The 23,365-nt window shown below is 34.0% G+C and overlaps 1 protein-coding gene across 2 annotated transcripts in view; it reads left to right on the plus strand.

Annotated features, from left to right (window-relative positions):
* The window catches only part of abcb7 (ATP-binding cassette, sub-family B (MDR/TAP), member 7), a 92,402-nt gene that overhangs the window by 21,011 nt on the left and 48,026 nt on the right, over positions 1–23,365 (plus strand). For both annotated transcript variants that reach the window (NM_001423974.1, XM_073921523.1), the window contains 2 exon segments: positions 3,187–3,306; positions 11,579–11,711. In NM_001423974.1, the coding sequence (NP_001410903.1) occupies positions 3,187–3,306; positions 11,579–11,711 (253 nt within the window).

Below are 23,365 nucleotides of genomic sequence, written 5' to 3' on the forward strand. Positions count from 1 at the left end.
TTATACATTACTTTTTTTACCCTGTTGAATACAGAATAAGACATTTTTAAATGATGTTTGTTACTATTTATTCTTTTGAAGTGAGTACCATATTATAAAATATTTATTATTGAAATATTAAAATTTTTGTTTAACATAAAAAACAAACAAACAAACAAACAAAAACAGTTGTGCATAGGGATGTGCAATACATTAAAAAACAAATTCAAATTTGATTTTGTCCTCCATCAATTAGAATATACGCAACTATGAGTCTGGATTATAATTTGTCATTTCACTTGTGTTTTTTTTTAATCCTGTGACTGTGTGAAGGTTTTAAAAGCATTCAGGCCTAAAAAATTGTACCGTTTAAAATTTAACAAATTAATAATGATTTATTCATACATTAATTTTCTTTTCGGCTTAGTCCCTTTATTAATCCGCGGTCATCACAGCGGAATGAACTTATCCAGCACATGTTTTATGCAGCGGATGCCTTTCCAGCTGCAACCCATCTCTGGGAAACATCCATACACACTCATTCACACTCATACATAACGGACAATTTAGCCTACCCAATTCACCTGTACCGCATGTCTTTGAACTGTGGGGGAAACCAGAGCACCCAGAGGAAACCCAGGCGAATGCAGGGAGAACATGCAAACTCCACATAGAAACGCCAACTGACCCAGCCAAGGCTGAGGGGTCTTAAAAGGTCTTAAATTCCAAAAACTAAATTTTAGGCCTTAAAAAGTCTTTGATTCACTGAAATATTGTCTTGCAGGTCTTAAATAATTTTAAATGGGTCTTAATTTTCCTTTGATCATGCAAAGCTACCTGGTCCATTCAACACCCATGCAATCACCGACAATACATCTCAGTAAAACTTTTTGCAAAATTCTATTTATAGCTTATAGTATAACTATAGGTGGGCACAGATTTTTTATTTTTATTTTAGATTAATCTCACTGTAATTTTAGAATGAATCTAGATTTAAATGGCTCTTTTGAATTCTGCCTAAGGCATTCAGAATATGTGTGCTACCCAAATAATGACTAAATATAAGTCTTTGAGAACAGGTTTCTCAAGCCAGGTAGCGCTTTAGACCAGGGGCCCATCTGCGGTTTCCAAAAAGCATCACAAACTGCTTGAGAAAAAGTTCTACTACGATAACTGGTGATAAAGATAAATTATGTTCAATAAGATGAACGTTTGTTTACTAAATGTTTATTCAGTTAAACATGAATTTGGATCTGTATGCCTACATTAACTATAGCAGTGGTCACCAAACTTGTTCCTGGAGGGCCGGTGTCCTGCAGATTTTAGCTCCAACCCTAATCAAACACACCTGAAAAAGCTAATCAAGGTCTTGCTAGGTATACTTGAAACATCCAGGCAGGTGTGTTGAGGCAAGTTGGAGCTAAACCCTGCAGGGACACTGGCCCTCCAGGACCGAGATTGGTGACCCCTGAACTATAGTCTTAACTGAACTAAACAAAAATGGAATTTAGACGTGGAGTATGTACATATTAGTGGAATTATTGAAGTAAACACCATGATCAAACTATTAACATCATGTACTGATCCACACCCATGGCTGTCAGTAAAGGACCGAAACAGCGCGAAATGTGGAAGTTTTTTTCTTTCCATTTGGCATGCGTTATTAAATTTCATAACACTAAAGTGAAACTGCTGAACTGCAGTTAAAGCCACCCAATATTACAGGAAACTCTTACATGAAAGCACTTCACGTAAACACCTTAATTATAATTTTGTCTATTAATGCAAATAACTAGATTACTGATGTTTCTGTAAGCATTGTCAGTAGTGTCTTCGAAGTAAGTGAAAGATCCAGAAGGACATCCTGCTGATTTGATTGAGAAGGGCACTTTTTTTGTCAGACGGCTCACCCATTAGGTATACATCGGCATCTAAAATATCAATGTGAAATGCATCTAAAATATCAAAGTGAAAGTCATCAAAGCTTTTGTAGAATAGACCCAGCTCCCAACCCAACTTTGAGAATAGATTAATGGCAATATTTAAATATATATATATTTCTTTTTTATTTTATCGAGCGAATAGAGTCTCCCGATAACGCAGCACGTTAACACCGATAACGGCCCACCACTAATTATACATAACTGTCTGTTGTGCATACATTTAGTTTATATATATATATATATATATATATATATATATATATATATATATATATATATATATATATATATATATATATATATATTATTTTTTTTGCGTTTAGCCCTTATACAAGTCTAAAATTTTATTCTTGATGGTCTTAAAAAGTCTTGAATTTGACTTGGTGAAACCTGCAGAAACCCTTAGTTTATAAAAGAAGACAGCAGTTTTTTTTTTTTGTTTTTTTTTGACATTTGATTATTCAATTACTTTATACCTGAATACAGTTTGACTCCTCGTAAAACAATAAAACAATGTGTTTATTTCAGTTGTATCTTTTTCTTTATTGAATTTATCTGTGCTTGTAGATTGTTTACTATATTTTATTCTTTTATATACAGGAGATAATCATCCCAATCAATCTAAAATAATAAATTCTTTCCAAATAGTTATTCAACTCATCTAGCGAAATTATATTCATAATGCAATATATATCGCAGAATAAAAAAATATCGCAATGTTAGATTTTTCCAATATTGTGCAGCCCTACCAACACTTATGAAAATACAGTAATGAGATAAAACGGTTATTAAGACTGTGTTGCTGACTTGCATCATACAATTTACATATAATTGGCCAATGTGGACATGGGAAAGCTTAGTAGTTTTATTGTGATCTGGTTTTGCAGTGATGCTCTCCTGCAGTGTAGATAATGTTGGTAGTGTTGGAGGTTAACAGATGGAATTGTTGATTTCTGCTGCCCCCTACTGGTAATCAATGATACAGCATCATTTACAGCTTCAGCTTTTTAAAATGAATTAAAATTGCTACAAAAGCTTAGGATGTTGTTTCTGCTTAGCAACATGTTGGTCTCGAAAACAATCTAGAATTATAGATCTAGATTTAGTACTTTTTAATGTTTTTGTGTGTCTATCTGTCTATATATATATATATCTGTCTGTCTGTCTGTCTGTCTGTCTGTCTGTCTGTCTGTCTGTCTGTCTATCTTGTCATTCAATCTAATTTATCTATGAATTGTTTATTAATTTATTTCTTTTTCACCAGCTGAAGGAAGTGAATTCATCAAAGATTCTTGGAGCCATGTTTACATATGTTTGGCCCAAGGACAGACCAGACCTCCGGGCTCGTGTGGTCATATCTCTGAGTCTGCTTGCTGGAGCTAAGGTACGTTTGTATTATACTACCAGAATATAATTTAATGATACATTTGTGTAATCAATAAAAAATGTATTGATGGTTTTTTACATTCCTTTACATCATCTGCATTGCTAGTGTGTTGTGTTGTTGGCTTATTCAGAACTCAAATGGCTATGCCTGTCTATGCAATACAGTAGAATACTGCTAGATTAGTACAATTTTGCCATAATAGTCAAACATTTTTAAATGTATTAGTTTAAAATTATTCCATAAAAATGTATGTAGGGATGGTCCGATCAGAATTTTTGCAGCCGATATCAAGTACCGATTCCTTGTCATGGTGATTGGCCGATAGGGATTCGGATGCTTCAAGCTTTATATTGCATAAAGCACATTTTCCCTTTAAGTATTAGATTAGATTCAACTTTTTTTTGTCATTACACATGTACAATTACAATGCAACGAAATGCAGTATGATACTTAAGTAGAGATCTCTCCTTGCCTAAGAGAATAAATGAAGGATGTTGGATTTAATCTCTTAAACACGTCTCTTATAACCATTTATTGTGGACTTGTAATGGTCAGACACAGTTTTACAGAAAATAATAGATATATATTTTTTTTACATTTTAAGAACTGACTAACAATTTAGAAGAAAAAGTTTGGAGCGTAGGCTTTATTTGACGCATAAGAAGTTAAAACACACATCTTAATAGATTCATTCTTTACTAAAAGGGAGTAAGCCTATAAACTACTGTTTATTGCAATAACTAGGCCTTGCCTTGCCTATATTAGAAAAAGTTATATTATTAAATAAGAAAAAAATATTTATTTTAACAATATTTCCAGCCAGGTTTTACTGAACTTCCAAAATTATCAAAATCAAAGAACTTTCAGTTCTTGTATGTAAAAAGGCTAAAATACATGCAAAGCCATTAAAATATTTGCTCATCTTCAACTCTTGACAGCAGCTTTATGATTGCAGCTTCCGAGAGTCACAGCAGCTCGATGAGAGAGCGGGGTTTTTGTTTACTGCACTATTCATTTAACCTAACAAATATAAAGCTTAGAACATCACAGTGCCTCTTCAAATCGTTCTCTTGCTCATTCACTTTTGTTGACATGATTTCCAGGGAATTTTATCTAATTCGCGGGCTTCACGGCACCACTATTAAGAGGCCTATTTGGGAGAATCCTTGAGCTTCCTGGAGAAGCTCTGCTCGCGTCACAGCAGCTCAAAACACTGGACATACTATGTTGCACTTGTAACAAAGAGATCATCACTAGTGCGAGTCCTGCTAATACACTGTATAAACTGTATATTTTTGCTGCTGTGATGTGAGCACAGTGATCACTCGCGCCTGCACACATCATTTACCTCTGCACGTGTTGTAGCACTTACTTGTAAACTCGTAAACAAACACTTCGATCGGTTTATGCGATCGGTCAGATTGATGAGAACCGATCAAGTCATAAAATGTGATTATCAGCTGATACCGATCTCCGGTCGATCGGTGCATGTGTATATTTGTATATATATAGGTCACACTTTACAATAAGGTTCATTAGTTAATGTTAATTAATGCATTTACTAACATGAACAAACAATGAACAATACATTTACTACTGTATTTGTTCATGTTAGTAAACAATAGTTAATGAAAATACAGTAGCTCATTGTTAGTTCATGTTAACTCATGGTGCATTTACTAATGTTAACAAGCATGGACTTGGATACATATATATATATATATATATATATATTTATATATATATATATATATATATATATATATATATATATATATATATATATATATATATATATATATATATATAGTGCTCAGCATATATGTTCACCCCTCACAAATCTGTCTTTTAAATTCATATTTTTTATAGAAAGCTATACAATATTATATTGTATATATGGTCATATACGTTAGATTAGTCAGTACTGTAACCAGATTTGGAGCTAATCTAACAAAATACCTTATGATACCGGTCCAAAACTAGTACACTCAAATATATGCTATTGAAAAATATTAAATACATATTTAAAAAAGAGAAAAAATTAAGAGAAGCAAAAAAATATATATATGAAAAATTTTGTAGGTTGTATTTTTTTTTTATTTCATTATCTTTCCATTTTTAAATATGCTTGGCGACTAAAATATTTATTTTAATTTATTTAAAAAAATATTATTTGTACATATATTAATTTATTGTAAATCTCTGTTTATAGCTAAATCAACCTGTATATAATGTTCATAGTACATACATCTTTAAGTATCACCATAGTTTTTCTATAACTGCACTTTATAACTTGTACCTGTATCCTGCACTTGCTGCTATTGCACTGATGGTTAGACCTAAACTGCATTTCATTGCCTTGTACTTGAACATGTGTAATGACAATAAAATTTTATCTAATCTAAATATATCTGTTTAATAAATATGATTTGTTTGAATGCACCAAAATACATTGTCTATATTCACAGAGAAATGGATACAAATATTCACATTCTAAATGGGTTGTACGCAATTATGCTGAGCAAAGTATGGTTAATATATATATATATATATATATATATATATATATATATATATATATATATATATATATATATATATATATATATATATATATAAACATATACAGTTGAAGTCAGAATTATTAGCCCCCTTTTGATTATTATTTGCTTTTTTAAATATTTCCCAAAGGATTTTTAACAGAGCAATGAAAATTTCACAGTATGTCTGATAATATTTTTTCTTCTGGAGAAAGTCTTATTTGTTTTATTTTGGCTAGATTAAAAGCAGTTATTAATTATTTAAAAACCATTTTTGGAACAAAATTATTAGCCCCTTTAAGCAAAATTTTTTTTCAATAATCTACAGAACAAACCATCGTTATAGAATAACTTGCCTAATTACCCAAACCTGCCTAGTTCACCTTATTAACCTAGTTAAGCCTCTAAAGTCACTTTAAGCTGTGTAGAAGTGTCTTGAAAAATATCTAGTAAAATATTATTTACTGTCATCATGTCAAAGATAAAATAAATCCGTTATTAGAAATAAGTTTTTAAAACTATTATGCTTAGAAATGTGCTGAAACAATCTTCCCTCCATTAAACAGAAATTAGTGAAAAAAAATAAACAGGGGCGCTAATAATTCAGGGGGGCTATTAATTCTGACTTCAACTGTATATAAGGTGTGGAAACTAGAGTTTAAAATGATGTTTTGGAATCCTCATCATTTAGATGGGTCTCTTTATGTATATTATCTGCCTGTATACCAGAGGTCATATGTGGAAACACTGAATAGAATGAACAATGGCTTTGTATTAATTTGTTTGATTCTGTTATGTTATAGATCAAGCACAAATTCCATAAAACTCAATTCCCAATTCGCTTTTTAGTGTCAGATCTTCCTTTGTGTAATCACAGTTCAGTCATTTAAGGGAGTGACATTTGCATTCTTCAACTGCAATAACTTTCATCATAGAATCATTTACAAAATTTCTATGCAGTGTGTACCGAACAACTATAGTTGTTTATTGTCTCTTATTGCTTATAAGAAAACTTTGTGCACACTAGAAGCATCTTTTCAAGTATTGAAGGTGAATTCTGTCAATGGTGGTTTTGTTCAAATCACAGAACATAAAGATTCTAACAATACCAAACAGCAAGACACCACAACGTTGCTACGCTACCATAGAATTAACCATCACTTTAATTGGAAGTGAATTCTGGTCTGTAAACATTCAAAACAATAAAATATTTCATATGATTAATTCATGGATTCAGACGATACTCCGTAAACGGTTTCGTTTATATGTGACAGTTCTCTCGTGGCCCAAAATTAAATCTGGAGAGAATTATTATTAACTATTAATAACTCATCACAAACAGGTTTTGTTTGTCTCATGCAGCACATGTGATGAATTTGGTAAGGAAAACCAGTTTAAAAGCACTTGCCTCCTGACTCTGTCCTCTTGCAAAAGGGCATTGCTATGGATGCCTGCTGTTTGAAAGGGAAATTATCTCTGAGGTGTTGGCAGCTCATTTTTATCTTCCACAAATGAACCTTCACTGCTGTAATTAGTATATTATGGATCCCTGCTTTGCTTTGCAGTGACATTGCTTCATTTCAAAACGGCATGACTTTCTTTTTATGCAGAAAACATAAGAAAAGGGAAATGTCAAAAATGTCCTTAAATTAAGAGATGTCTGTATTTATTGTAGTTTGGACCCTGCTGCTCTTCACAGTGTCTTTGTTGTCCAGGACTCATAATTTTGTCATACAAATTTGGAGATAAAGATGAGTAAATAATGAGATGTTCCTGCTGTAGAAGAGAATCTGTGTTGAAGAATACATTCAAACATTTAGGATGAGTTAATATGTGTTGATTTCAGATTCTGAATGTTCTGTTAATATATAAAGACACTGAACTTTTCAGCTTAAATAAAATTTGATGTGTTTTTGTATTGTGAACAAAACTTCAGTCGTGAGTGTTCTCTTCCCCAATCATTCAGTGTTAAGTGTTATTCAATGTTAAGTATGAAGGTTTTTTCATTAATCTTTTAAAAAAAATAATATTTTTATTATTTATTGAACCAATTTTTTAAAATCATTTTAGTTATTTATGTTTTTACAGTTTTGTTTAAGATAAAAAAAATCAGTTAATAGTTTTAAATTAAATTTAAATTAAATCAAAATAAGAAATTTTGGTAATACTTAAAGTAACAATTTAAACCATATAATACTAGTTTAGTACCTGTCTAATAATAAATGATTAAGGGCTTTATTTTAATGATCTAGGCACAAAGTCTATAGCACAAGGCTTAAAAGCATTAAGGGCGTGTTCGAATACAGTTTTGCTATTTTAAGGATGGAAAAATATGATGCGCACCTCAGCGCATGGTCTAACTGGGTTGTGTTTATTCTCTTAATAAGTTCTGGGTGTGGTTTGAGCATAACGTGCATTAAGCCAATCAGAGTCTCGTCTCCCATTCCCTTCAAGAGTCAGTTGTTTCGTGCCATGGCACATTTGTTACATACATGGCCGACTTTTTACGTGGAAAAACTGAATGCTACACTAGCGAGAAAACAGTTAAACAGACCATCTGCAGCGCGAGGATAAAGAACGAGCGTCCTCCTCTCCGCATCTTTACTTTCTCTTTACTTTCACTCTTTACTCCTTCACTTTCATGGACAAGGAAACAGTGCTGTACAAACTCCACTGAAGACATCCATTAGCCTACATATTTAATTTCATTTTTTTAAGCGCAAAGATTTGTTTCAAAACTATTTCTAAATTCAATTGTAATTTCCAGCAAATAAAAAAATGAACAATAATAATGAAGTGTGGTCAAAAAACGGACTTGAATCCAAACACGATCATGTTCTTAAAGCCAATCATGTTCTTATGCCCCATATAGTGATGCATACTGTACGTCTCCAAACAGGTGGACAAATATAAACTAGTTTATAATAAAACAAATATAAATATGCATTTAATAAATAATACTGCTAATAATAATAACATTATACAAATGCAAATTGTCATGAATAACCTGGAAAAAAAAATCAACATGAAAAAGGCATGGAAGCAGTCGTTTTTATATTTATGTGGAAAGTAATCATTTTTTGTACATTTTAATCTTTTATATTTTTCGTGTGTATTTCTGTACATCCTGTGTGTATTAAGCAATGTTTAAGTGTTTTGGACTGCATAGGTGCATATCTGCGCTGGACATTAGAGAAACTTTTAGTTGATTAATGGCGCGGCCTATTTCAGTTCCTCAAAATAACAACTCGCCAACAATGCGCCCTAACACGCCTTGTCTTTATACCAGCATGCCTTTGAGTCCACAAAGTGGCGCAAATGGATTTGCCATTTATTGCGCCGGGTGTATGATAGGGCCCTAGCAGTTTATTACCACTCATAAAGTATGAGTATATTTTACATCTCAACTCCTACCTAATAACTAAACCCTTACTTGCTAATAATAAGCATCTAATTAGTAGTTTGAGTTAAAAGTCCTATTTGTTGGTTTGTTAATAGCATGAATTGTACATTAAAATAAAATGTTACCAGAATTTCTGATAAATTATTAAATTATTAAAATGAACTTAGTACAAAGTAAGTTATGAACTGAATACATTTTAATATTCATTCATTCATTCATTTTTTTTCGGCCTAGTTACTTTATTAATCTGAGGTCGCCACAGTGGAATGAACCGCCACATTTTAATATTATTATTATGTTTTTTAACATTTTTTTTTATTAATAGTATATACTATGGGTGCTGGGTATTTATACTTTACTTTTTTCCAAAAAAAAAAACTCTTATCTACCATGAGTTTACAGTGTAATTTTAGACTTCAGATGTTATGACATACATAAAGTTAAAGCCTTAATATCTAAGACATAAATAAATGTATTGTAAGTAATACGACATGGGTATTATGTACTTTTTGTAGAAAGAGATTAGGGCTGCTCGATTATGGGAAAAACCATAATCACGATTATTTTGGCCATAATTGTTTCTTCAAAACGATTACAGTTGAAGTTAAAATAACTCTTGTTTTTTTTTATTATTATTATTATTTTTTAATATAAATATTTCCCAGATTATGTTTAACAGAGCAAGGAATTTTTCACAGTATTTCCTAAAATATTCTAAAATATCTGGAAAAAATCTTATTTGTTTTATTTTGGCTGGAATAAAAGCAGTTTAAAATATTTTAAAATCTATTTTAAGGTCAATATTATTAGCCCCCTTAGGCAATATTTATTTTTGCTTGTCTGCAGAAGAAACTACTGTAATACAATGACTTGCCTAATTACCCTAATTAAGCCTTTGTAAAATATTATGTACTGTCATCATAGCCAAGATAAAATAAATCAGTTATTACAAATGAGTTATTAAAAAGATTATGTTTAGAAATGGGTTAAAATAATCTTTCTGTTAAATGGAAATTGAGGGGAAAAGGATTCAGAAGGGCTAATAATTCTGACTTCAACTGTATACATTGTTATGTATACAGTTATACGCAGTTATTTTCTTCCCTGTAAATAAGGAAAGGGAAATAAATACAATAGAATAAAAATATGAAACCAACTGTGCTTTAAGCATCTTCACTGTAAGAACAAAACTTTAATTACAGCTACAAAAGTCCCTCAGTTATGAGCAGTGAGTGATTTTTCTCCTTTTGTTGTTTGATTAATGATAAAAACAGTCGGCAGCAGGAATATCGCGTGCTGTCACTTTAAGAGCAGTACGGTTCTGATTAATGGTTTCGCTTTCACATGTGTTTTGATTCTCAACTCAACTTGCGGGTTAATATGAACAATTTACTAAACATCACGTTTTGACACAAATTTGCATGTATTCGACCATTAATGCGCTCCAATTAAGATGACTTTAGATGTTTGTGCTTTGCTCGTCTCTGAGGCTAAGCGCACACACACACAACAGCATGTGATCTCTTTCGCGCTTTTAAAAACGTAAATGATTTGAATGTACATCAATGAATGATGCACATCTCGTGCTGCAAAAGTTACAGTACAGTACATGCTTTTAGTCATTTTCAGGTGGAACTGAGCTTTGCAGAGCAACAACCCTGTACAACTGGAAAGGGGGCGGTATATGATGCAGTAATCGTTTTATCTCGATTAATGTTTTTTCATAATCATTAGAAACCAAAATCAAAACCGAATTTTCAATTAATTGCACTGTCCTAATAGAGATCTTATTTTTTAAGGTCTCTGATAAGCATACACAGTTCTACTAAAACTCTACATACTATTTTGGGAACTGAGGAAGAAATTGTGGTGAATTGTAATTAAAAAAGACAAATTTTCAAGTGTGTAATCTGACCAGGATATATTCTCGACAGGTTTCACAAGATTCATCCTCGAGGTGAATTGTTCTGTGGTGTAGAATTGTGCAATTCCCCTAATATGAGTCACATTTGATGAAACTGGAGAGCAAAAGCGGGGACAGTTTCAAGGGAAATGTCGCCCCGGCTAATGTGCTGCTGTTTATTGGCACGACCCAGCAGCTGTCCGCGAGCTTTTAATTAGCTTTAATAACCATTTCAGTTCCATTAGTGGATGCATCAAGCAACTCATTTTCAGATCTGTCTGCGGGAGGACACACACAGACTGCTGTTAATGCAGGGCTGCGGTGCTGAGCTTCTGCCCATCAGTGCACTCAGGAACTTAAAAAAAAAAAAACACATTTGGCATGCTCACATCAACCTTTTCTTTTTTCTGTTTTGTCCTCCAGATAACCAACGTGATAGTGCCCTTCATGTTTAAATATGCGGTGGACAGCCTGAACCAGATGTCGGGACACATGTTAAACCTGAGTGATGCGCCAAACACGGTGGTGACCATGGCAACGGCTGTTTTGATTGGCTGTAAGTCCTACCCGCTCCTGTCTTGGCAGGTGTTCGATTTAATTTTGAGAAGCATGCTGCATATTAAGTGCCAACTGACCTTTCCCAAAAAGTTTTGTGTCAATATTGCTTTTTGGATTCCTTGTAATGTGGTTTGTCATGTCATCTGTTGTAGGTGCAAATGCAATTTGGAGTTTTAGATTTCATTCGCATACCAATTTAACCTTAAAATTTATATACCTATCTAAAAATAACAATTTATAAGCAAATAAACCTTTTTTTATATGAAATCATGCACCAACATTTATAATTTTAGTATTAAATATTGTACATTTTTGGTGCATTTGATAAAATGCCCTTGTTACAAGTTACATGTTTACTATATTCATCACAATTAATTGTCCGCAACTATATGCAACTAACCATAATCATCAATCCTGATCAACTTGATCTTTATCACTCTATGAGTAGATCCCAAAAATGACAGAAGAATACAGTTCAAGTCAGAATTATTAGCCCCTCTTTGAATTTTTTTTTCTTTTCTAAATATTTTTCAAATGATATTTAACAGAGCAAGGACATTTTCACAGTATGTCTGATAATATTTTTTCTTCTTGAGAAAGTCTTATTTGTTTTATTTCGGCTAGAATAAAAGCAGTTTTTAATGTATTAAAAATAATTTTAAGGTCAAAATTGTTAACCCCTTTAAGCTATATATTTTTTCAATAGTCTCCAGAACAAACCATTATTATACAATTACTTGCCTAATTATCCTATCCTGCCTATTTACCATAATTAACCTAGTAAAGCCTTTAAATGTCACTTTAACCTGTATAGAAGTGTCTTGACAAATATGTAGTAAACTATTATTTACTGTCATCATGGCAAAGATAAAATAAATCAGTTATTAGAAAAGAGTTATTAAAACTACTATGTTTAGAAATGTGCTGAAAAAATCTCTCAATTAAACAGAAATTGGGAAAAAATAAACAGGGGGGCTTCAAGTTTTTTGATGGGTAGATCTTGCCTTTCACCAAGGTTAGAAAGGTTGGTGAACACTGCACTAGAATATATTTTATGACCCTCTATTTAAACAGTTGAGTTTGATCAATTTTGAATTCATTCAGTAGGATTCCAAAATTATCATGATACAATCTTTCATATCATTCAGTATCGATAATTATTGAATATTTTTGCAATCTATTTAGGAACATTAGGATGTTTTTATTTATTTAACCTGTTTATTGTTATTTACCAACATTACTGAGGCAAATAGTTTTAATAGTCAAAAACCAAAAAAATATCAAAAATATTTTGTCTCATTTATTCATTCATTCATTCATTCATATTCTTGTCGGCTTAGTCCCTTTATTAATCCGGGGTCACCACAGCAGAATGAACCGCCAACTTATCCAGCAAGTTTTTACGCAGCGGATTCCCTTTCAGCCCCAACCTATCTCTGGGAAACATCCACACACACACACACACACACACACACACACACACACACTCTCATACGCTACGGACAATTTAGACTACTCAATTCACTTGTACCGCATGTCTTTGGAAACCAGAGCACCCGGAGGAAACCCACTACATACTGCGCCACTGCTTCGCCAATATTTTGTCTCTTATGGCTTAAAATAAATAAAGTGTTAAAGGGCCATGAAACCCCCTCGTTTCAGCAGAGTGTTTTCACACCTCTACTTTGGAAAAAGTCAGAAAAGTGGGCGTGTCCAGCTCTGTTTAGGGGGGAGTGTCGGAGGAACTAAAGTGGGATGGTGTGGGAGTGTCTATTTGGGCACGCGCGAGTTTCAGAGTCAAAATACACACACACATACACACAGGAGAAAGTGATGGTGTTTAACCTACATGGACAGCTGTAGTCGAATTATTTGCCAAATTATTAAATGTTGGACTTTAACTGCAGTTTGGCTCTTTCATTCAGGGAATTAATTCATGCCCCTCGCGACAAACAAGATATTTGATTCGAGGAACTGCTCTAAGCGTGTATTTTTCATGTAATGTTTGATACCGCACGGCGAATGAGAGAAAAAAAACCTCAGCATTTCCCGGAAACTTAGATGCACACGGCAAGTAGTGTCAGAAAGCCGCGTGTGTTATTCCGGTCACAAAATGCGGTAAAAACCCTACACGAGGGTAAAGTTTGGTTGTGGTGCTAACATGTTTACACTCGGTGCAATAGTTAACTTAGTTCAATACGAACAAACTGAATAAACAAAGAGCACTGGTCGCTCACTTACCAAATCTGTAGAGACAGGACAATCACCAGTAACTAGAGCCGCGTCTTTATTAAGAGGAGACTACAAGCGAATCCGGATCTCAGCGTTTGCAGATGAGAACAGCTCTCAGGTAAACAGTAATCCTCCTTAGACACAAGTTATTGTTGTCGAGCGTCGCGTACACTGTTAATCCACACGTGACTCCAGCTGCGCTCTCACAGAGAGAAAATGAAACTGCAGCAAACTATAAAAGCAACACTTCACGCTTGTTTTGCCAATACAACGTGGTGTCTGTCGTGTAAACACTGTGACAGTAATGAATATTAATGAAGTTGCACAATAGAGCGCGCTGATTGGTTTGAACCAAGCCTTACTCATGCATTAATGCATCACACTGTAAGACGTAATAAGACACACTCTGGCACAGACGTCCAGTCTGCACGCTGGAATACAACGCTATTATGTCATGACCGTGACGCAGCTTCAAAAAGTAGTTTCAAACCGGAAGTACGAATTTGCTTGAAATAACGCAAAAACAACCAATTTACACTTTTTAGTGAAATATAGGTGTCCTAATAGTGTTTTTAGCAGTGTGGGACACATATACGACTGTCAACAGCTCAAAAAATTGTTTTGGTGTTTCGTGACCCTTTAAATAGACTTAAACTTAATAAAGTTGACTTTAACTTGACTCTTAAACTTGATGAAATAAAATGTTACAAAGTGTGTGCAGTGGTAAAGTGTAAACGCTAAACAATCACAGCAAACTTTAAGGTAGATTAACATCTGTAAGATGTAAATAATAATGATACAATAAACCCTAAACTCTTTAAACAAAACAAATTATGATAATCAAACCCAAGGAATCAACCATCATTTTTCAAATAAAACATTGCAAATTGTGACGTTGGATGACTACATCTATGTTAAAAAAAACTTTCAGATGCGGTGTTAATGGCTGGGATGCACAAGAAAAAAAACCAAAAAGCCACTCTAGCGACATCCTTGCATCCTTTTTTATTTACAATCTCCTCACTGCTGCTGGTCATGGTACTCATTTTCCCTTTGTGTCATTCTGACCTGAGGTGACGATGACGAAACCCAACCCGGGTTTGTTCACATGTTGTGTCTAAAAGTGCAAGCGTGTGGTTTCCTTCACCATTTTAATGTGCTCTGTGCTCGTGCTCCTCTGGCATCTCTCGTATAGAGGACCATCAACAGTTTTTTCAGAGTATGACAAACCATTGCTGCGGATACGATGCAGGTTTTATTTATGGAGAAACATTAAAAAGCACTGCAGTGTTTGTGTGCTTTGTGTTTGTCTGAGGTGATTAGTCTACCATTATTAACGACATGTCTATATTCCATACAAAATGTTAAGCAGATTGATTACTTCTGCTTGCATGAATCGTGGTGCACTTGCAGCATTCTGGAAAGCTTAGATGTGTTTCCAACTAGGTGTACGTGGAAAATGGGAGTATATCATTTGTGCTTCATTCCCTAATAGAGTGGAGGAACTATGACGTCACTTGACGTCAACATAAAAGTGGTTCCCTCGTGAAAATCCCTATAGGATTTTCCCATAGGCTTTTCGAAGATTGCAAATAATAAGCTCTGTGTTCAAACACAGTTCATTACACTTACACGTTTTGTCCAGCCGGATAATCCTCACACGAAAATACAACTTGGAGCACTTTTGGATCTTAAATGCAAACGCAAGAGTTAAAAAGCTAAAATTAGGCTATAAACGGACTACAGTGCCCTCTGGGCGCTCGTCTGTGACATCAGCCCCACCCAGCTACAGACAACTTATCAAGCTTATTTTTAGAAATAATGTCCATGACAAAGAGTTAATCTCTCTGTATATTATATTATAATCCACGCTATATATTATAAACAAATAAATACGCAAAAAAACATAGACCTATGTGCCTTTTGGATAGTTTTTAGGTGGGAAATACATCTGTTTTGCTTTGCGGTTGTTCTAAAAGCTTTAAAACTGTGTGTATAAATCTGCCTATATCGTATTTTCATCAGACATATTTAAACAAGTGTATCGCTCGCGCACACAACCTGCTTACCAGGTTCCATCATGAAGGACACAGAGCAACATTCAATATTCCTTTTATGTCACGACGTACAGCGAAAAGCAGCCCATACAGTCACATCTGCTATACGTTTTTATGGAGTAGTGTAAATATTGCAGTTATGACTGAGTAAAATGTGTTCAGATGAATAAAAAAGACGAACGTTATGATCACGTTAAAATGACAGTTAATATGTCTGTATTTTTACACATTTATTCACACATTTGCATTACTGAGGGCAGGAGAGAGACAGGCTACACTGGTGAACAGTATCTTCATAATATAGTTTAATTAAAATAAATGACCAACAAATGAATCTGTCTCGACAGCCTTTACATGTGAAGGCATTATCTATACACAATCTGAATTCTTAATTAGAAAAACACAAAAAACTATAAAATACTATTCATGAAAATACCTAAATAACAAAATCCAAATGACAAATCCAAATGCCTAACGCAAGCGAGCTGCGCTCCAGACCAGATCAGCTCAATGACGTATAATGTCTCCGACACCACCTGTAGACCCATTTAGCAACTTGATAGCAACTGTCTTTTTAAAGAACCATGGCCGAATTAAAAATTCTAAAGTGTGCTGTAACTGATGTTTTTTATGTCGTAGAACAAAACGTGAAAATATCTTGAATTTGTGTTTGCCACGGACCTTATTTCAGCGATTTTACTGAAACCCCATTCAAAAAACCCATTGACTTTGGGACGAGGGAACCGGAAGTGCTAAAATGCTAACTCGCTTCCGGGTTTTTGCATACAAATTGACGTCATAGTTCCTCCACTCTATTGTGTACACTAGCTGCGCGACTTGATTAGAAATAACCCTTAGCTTATTGCCATTAGCATGTGCTCAGTAGCCACATCTAATAAAACTATGTCGCTTCATACCGAAACTTCGTACCAAACTTTTTTTATTGTTATTGATAATAGTGTTCAGTCAATAAATGTAAATACCATTATCAGCCAACCCTACCATTCAGCCGTTCTCTAGCTGCGTGACTTGATTGTAAATAACCCTAAGCTTATTGGCATTCCTTCCAAGGCATGTGCTCAGCAGCCACATTTTAATACAACTATAGTGCTTCATACTGAAATAAAAAAAAAAAAACCAATACAAACTTTTTTAAATTGTTATTGGCAATAGTGTTCAGTCGATAAATACCAAAACTGTGTTATTATCACCCAGCCCTACTGTTCAGCCGTTTGGCAGGAGCACTTTTAGCTTAGCTTAGCTTAGCTTCAGATTAGACCATTAGCATGTCGCTCAAAAATGACCAAAAAAGTTTGAATGATTTTCTTATTTAAAGCTTGACTCTTCTGTAGATTCTGTGGTTATACATTATGCTCTAAGACTGATAGAAAAATGGCTATTTTCTTGGCTGATTTGGGTTGGAACTATTTTCTCATTCCAGCGTTATAATCCAGGTAATTTGTTGCTGTACCATGACAGCAGTAGGCTCAATGATACAATGCAGCACTTGGACACCTTAATGGGATAGTTCACCCAAAACTGAAAATTCTGTCATCATTTACTCACCTTTGTTTCAAACCTGTTTGACATACGTTCTTTTGTTTAACACACACACACACACACACACAAAAAAGATGTTTTAAGGAAGGTGGAAATCTGTAATCACTGACTTCAATAGTATTTGTTTAACCTACTTTGGAAGTCAATAATGGAAGTCGACCGAGTAAATAATGTTGTAAACTAGCATTTTTGGCTGAACTAAGTCTTTAAATTAAAGTGTTTTTTTTATTCTCCAAGTTTCCTCAATGTAGATACATGTTTTTTCCATACAACTTTTATGTTAACAACAGTTTTTTTTAAATGCTCTGATCCTATTTAGTTGTATTCCTAGTGTGTTTGCATAACACATTAGGCTGAAGGGTTAAATACTGAACGCCATATTTCATCAAGCTTATTCACAGGTATTTTCTACACATGGTGGCAAGAGCATTTAGTGTCTAAGCCCGAAAAGGCACTAGGGAAGAGAAATGGAGAGCACTACAGGTTTATGAACATGACAAGCTTTTCCTGACTAATCCAGGCTTATTTATTGTCCTAATTCTCATAATTTATTCTACTCAGAGTTTGCTTTTATTGAAGATGTCATTGTGTAGTGTGTGCCGCTGAATGGAGTCCAAGTGCATGTTTAAATAAAAATAAATGAAGATAATGACTAATGGTAACTAACTACTTAGCAAGTCATTGTGTCTTAAAGGGAAAATTCACTGTCTTCCCATAACTGCATATTTTAATGAGAGCCATTAGGTCCTGTGCACACAGACCATTAAATGCTTCTCCGAGCTGCGGCTTGTGTGATTTGTGTGTGCTGCAAGGCAAAGATTATCTGTGCAGAATTTGTGTTGATTGATGGTGTATTAAGGCTCTATTCATGCTGTAGCTCAGTATTTGATGCATTAAGAGCGGTTTTATATTCCACAAGCAAATAAACTTTTAATGGGATGCTCATTTCAATTTCACTTGCAACCTTTATCGATCTCAGTTCTGACGCTTTAATCATTTGTGGTCAGATGCAAGTTTAAGGGTCTTGCCACATATATATATATAATGCCCTTATAGACATGTAAAGACTGGTGATGCCCAAACTAGGTCCCGCGGACCAAAGTTAGCCCATGGTAACCTTTAATTTGGCCCACCATCCCATCTGAAAAGAGAGAGAGAATGATGGGGATATTTTCAACTCAAATTTAATAACCCTTTGTTTGTTTTATTGTTTAAATTTAAGTGGAATTAAATGTTTTAATTAAAAGCGGTATTTTAATCAGATTTTGTTTAAATGTACAGTTAAAGTCAGAATTGTTGGTCCCCCTTTGATTTTTTTTTTCTTTTCTTTTTCCAATATTTCCCAAATGATGTTTAACAGAGCAAGGAAATTTTCACAGTCTGTCTGATAATGTTTGTTCTTCAGGAGAAAGTCTTAATTGTTTTATTTCAGCAAGAATGAAAGCAGTTTTTAATTTTTTAATAGCCATTTTAAGGTCAAAATTATTAGGCCCTTTAAGCTCTATATTTTTTTTCGATAGTCTACAGAACAAACCATCATTATACAATTGCGAAAATGCACTAGGGAACGGAAATGGAGAGCACTTCAGAGCACCAAGCACAAAAACAGCCAGACACAGGAAAAGTTTCTTTCCTCAGGCCATCTACCTCATGAACAGTTAAATATCCCTCAACTGTGCATTAAATATGTGCAATACTTTCTCATACGCACTTGTACACAGCACCTTAAATCAATATACAATGCAATACTTTCTACATTTGCATTTGTACACAGCACCTTATAACCTGTATAGTTATAACAAATCTGTACATACAACCCAACATCCAGATTTCTGGACTACATGCATCTCTGTTTAATGTTTATCATCTTTTTTTCCTCATATTTATTTTGTGTTGTCACTTGTTACTTTATGTACACTGGAAGCTTCTGCAGCCAAAACAAATTCCTTGTGTGTGTGAATCACACTTGGCAATAAAACTGATTCTGATTCTGATAACTTGCTCAATTACCCTAACCTGCGTAGTTAAACTAATTAACCTAGTTAAGCCTTTAAATAACACTAAGCTGTATAGAAGCGTCTTGAAAAATATCTAGTAAAATATTATTTACTCTCATCATGTTGAAAAAAAAAATTATCTCCGTTAAACAGAAATTGAGGAAAAAAATAACAAAAAAGGGGCTTTTAATTCTGACTTCAACTGTACGTACTGTCACTTGATGGATAGAGGACAATGCAGAGACTTTGCAGAGCAAATCAAGTCAAATCAGTTTCTGCTTGACTAGTGTGTTTTAGCATTGAACTCTACTGTGTTATAAATGTGATTGTTTATGTTTTTATTCCTTTAAGTTGTCATTTAAAAAGTTATGCTGCGTTAGTTAATATGATTTGAAGTAGGTTTTCTATTTATTTTGAAGTATTATGAAATAAATAAGGAAATTACCCATGACAACTTCAATGTAATATAGTTTGGGATATTTACCTTCAGCCCACGACTCAATGATATTTGGTTTTTGGCTCTTCATATGAAAAAGTTTGGGCACCCCTGCTATAAACCATCTCAATGTTGTGTTATCATTGGCCCAAGAACATTTCCTGCCTGTCAAAACTGTAACAAGAGGCAATTCAATCATAACTTATCATTAAAGCTGCTATCATAAGATTATTTGTCAATTTGTGGACTTTTTGGGATTCTTTGGAAGCTATAGAAATGAAACGTATAAAGCAGGAATTACGTTAGGACCATTGTTATTGTTTACATCCCTCAGAATGGTCAGAATGGTTCTGTTTGGGGCAAGTTATGTAGGACTGACTCTGCTTTGATGAATCACTAACAGCTCGAAAGAGTGTAGCATATTGAAATGAAAACCTAAGGGATCTTAAAAACAGAAGTTATGCAAATTTTTGGGTTGCACTATTTTGTCAGTAAACTGTTTTGTAACCTGTAATATTAGTAATAGTATTATTAATAATATTAATAGTATAGTAATCAAGACAAGTAATGGAAAATTGTGTTCATAATCACATACGATTAAAGGCCACGATTTTTGGGTGATACACTGCGATTTTTGTTCATGTTTGGACAGTTCTTTGAATCGGGCCAAATATCAGCTTTGTCATGTAGTGTTTGTGCAGTGTAAAAGGGAAATTGAGAGGCGATTAACTTCTCCCAAACCGCAATCTGATGGTCAGATGATTTTTTAACATCAGCGAATCAGGCGTCATGATGGTGCAGTGGGTAGCACTAACGCCTCACAACAAGAAGGTCGCTGGTTTGAGCATCAGCTGGGTCAGTTGTTATTTCTGTGTGGAGTTTGCATGTTATTCCCGTGTTTCTTGTGTTTCCTACGGGTCCTCCAGTTTCCCCCACAGTCCAAAGACTTGTGGTACAGTACATGTGAATTGAATAAGCTAAATTGGCCGTAGTGTATGTGTGTGAATGCAAGAGTGTATGGGTGTTTTCCAATGTTGGGTTGTGGCTGGAAGGGCATCAGATGCATGAAACATGCTGGATAAGTTAGCGGTTCATTCTGCTGTGGCGACCCCTGATTAATAAAAGGCAGAAAAGAAAATGAATGTGGATCAGTTGGATTAGAGCTATGAGCCGAGTGTTTGTGTCCTCATATACACACACACAAACACACACCTTCAAGTTCACAGGGGTGCAGTGGTGTGATATTAAAGGATATATTCCAGAATGCATACAAGTAAAAAAAAATAAAAAAGTGTATGATGTTCTGTTTAAATATTTATGAGATACAGATCTGATTAGAAAAAAACGGCAACACTTTATAATAACTACACACTATAAGTCATTTATTAAGCATTAGCATCTAGTGAATTCATTATCTGTTAATCATTAACTCCACATTAATAAACATTAGTAAGCAGTTTATAACTGCAGCTACAAATGCTCTATTCTTGACTAACAAACGTATTTAAAATATGCTTAATAATTGTATTTTCATACTTTGAAAATGATTTATTTTTCATTACTAAATTAAGTATCGCATAATTTACAAACCATTTGTATTTAAGAATAGTTAAGGGTTTTTAGGATCATTCAGAAATAATTAATAAACTAATGAAATCAACATTTATTTGTCTAATTATTCAGGCATATATTAATGGTTACTATGTATGTTAATAGATTCTTTATCAACTCAACTTGATCTAGTTTTGTGACCTAATCTAAAGTGAGGACTATTTATGCTTTATAAATCCCTTATAAATGACAAATAAAGGCTCAGTTAAACTCTAAACAGGAAAAATGACATTATTCATTCCTATTCATTTAAAGATACACACATGAAACTACTTCAAATGAAAAATAAATCTTTGCAACCTTACCTAAAATAAAATCACTGTAGAGGTTAAACATTGCATCTTATTATATTGTTAAATTATTATATTGTTTTTGTTGTTTTATGTCGTATTTTGACAATCCTGTTAATTGGCAATGTTTAACCTTTACAGTAATTTCACTTTTTAGAAAAGATTGCAAAGATTATTGTTCATTTGATTAGGATTTATAAAGCATAAATAGTCCTCACTTTAGATTGGGTCACAAAACTGTATGAAGTTGAGTTAATAAAGCATTTATTGACATATTAGTTAACTATTAGTATATGCCTGAATAATAAGACATATAAATATTGATTTCAATAGTTCATTAATCATTTACAAACTCATTCTTAATCATCCTAAAAACCCTCAACTACTCCTAAATACAACTGGTTTGTAAATAATGCGATACTTAATTTAGTAATGAAAAATAAATTATTAACTAAGTATGAAAATACAATTATTAAGCACATTAAACAGGTGCTTATTAGTCAAGAATACAGCATTTGTAGCTTCAGTTATAAACTGCTTACTAACGTTTATTAATGTAGAGTAAACGGTTAACAAATAATAAATTCACTAGATGCTAATGCTTAAGAAATGATTCATAGTGTGTAGTTATTATAAAGTGTTATCGTGGCTTAAATACACCATATTCTGGTTTACATGCCACCTTTAAACAAAAAAAAAAAAGTGTGATGTGATGATTTCACAAGTAGCTATTTAAGGGCTAAAATGTGCTGTCCGCCTATTTGGTCACTTAAGCCCTAGGATGTTAAGAACAAACTCATGTGCATATGCATGTATTGTGAATTAGGTTGAATGTTTTGGAGAAGTTCAAGTATTGTCTATAAATATGGTAAAACTTGTGTTATTATTAGTGAATGAGACCCAATGTTTCTTATGGTGTCTAGAACAGGGGTTTTCAAAGTGTGAGGCGTGCCTCCCCTGGGGGGCGCCAGAGCATGTCAGGGGAGGCGCGGGAAAAATATATAATAAAAATAAAATTATTAAGTTTAATTAAGTTTATTGTGGCGCGCGTTCTGATCAGCTGTGTTGTCGCGCGCACGCTCAAGAGCGATGTTGTCGCGCGCCTACTGAAGGGCGGGACCGTGGGTGTGCCGCGTCGCGGGGGCACTTTTGATCATTTTGGAAGGGCACTTTCTATCCAGGACTAAAAAGGGCATGTGCACTGCACAGGTTGAGCCCTGGTTGAGCCCTATGTGTGCACGTGCCTGCAATGGATCGGTTTTTGAGACCCCCCGATTCAAAGCCTTCAAGTTCAGGGCCTAAACCCAAAAGACGACGATATGATGATCAGTATTTGAGTTTAGGATTTACGTGGACAGGACCAGCTGATGAACCACGACCTTTAAGTGTGGTTTGTCAAGATATTTTGGCTAATGACAGCATGAGACCTGCTAAACTTCGACTGTTTTGACTGGGATGGACAGTTCTTT

This window comes from Danio rerio, chromosome 14 (assembly GCF_049306965.1).
Source record: "Danio rerio strain Tuebingen ecotype United States chromosome 14, GRCz12tu, whole genome shotgun sequence".
NCBI classification, from domain to species: Eukaryota; Metazoa; Chordata; class Actinopteri; order Cypriniformes; family Danionidae; genus Danio; species Danio rerio.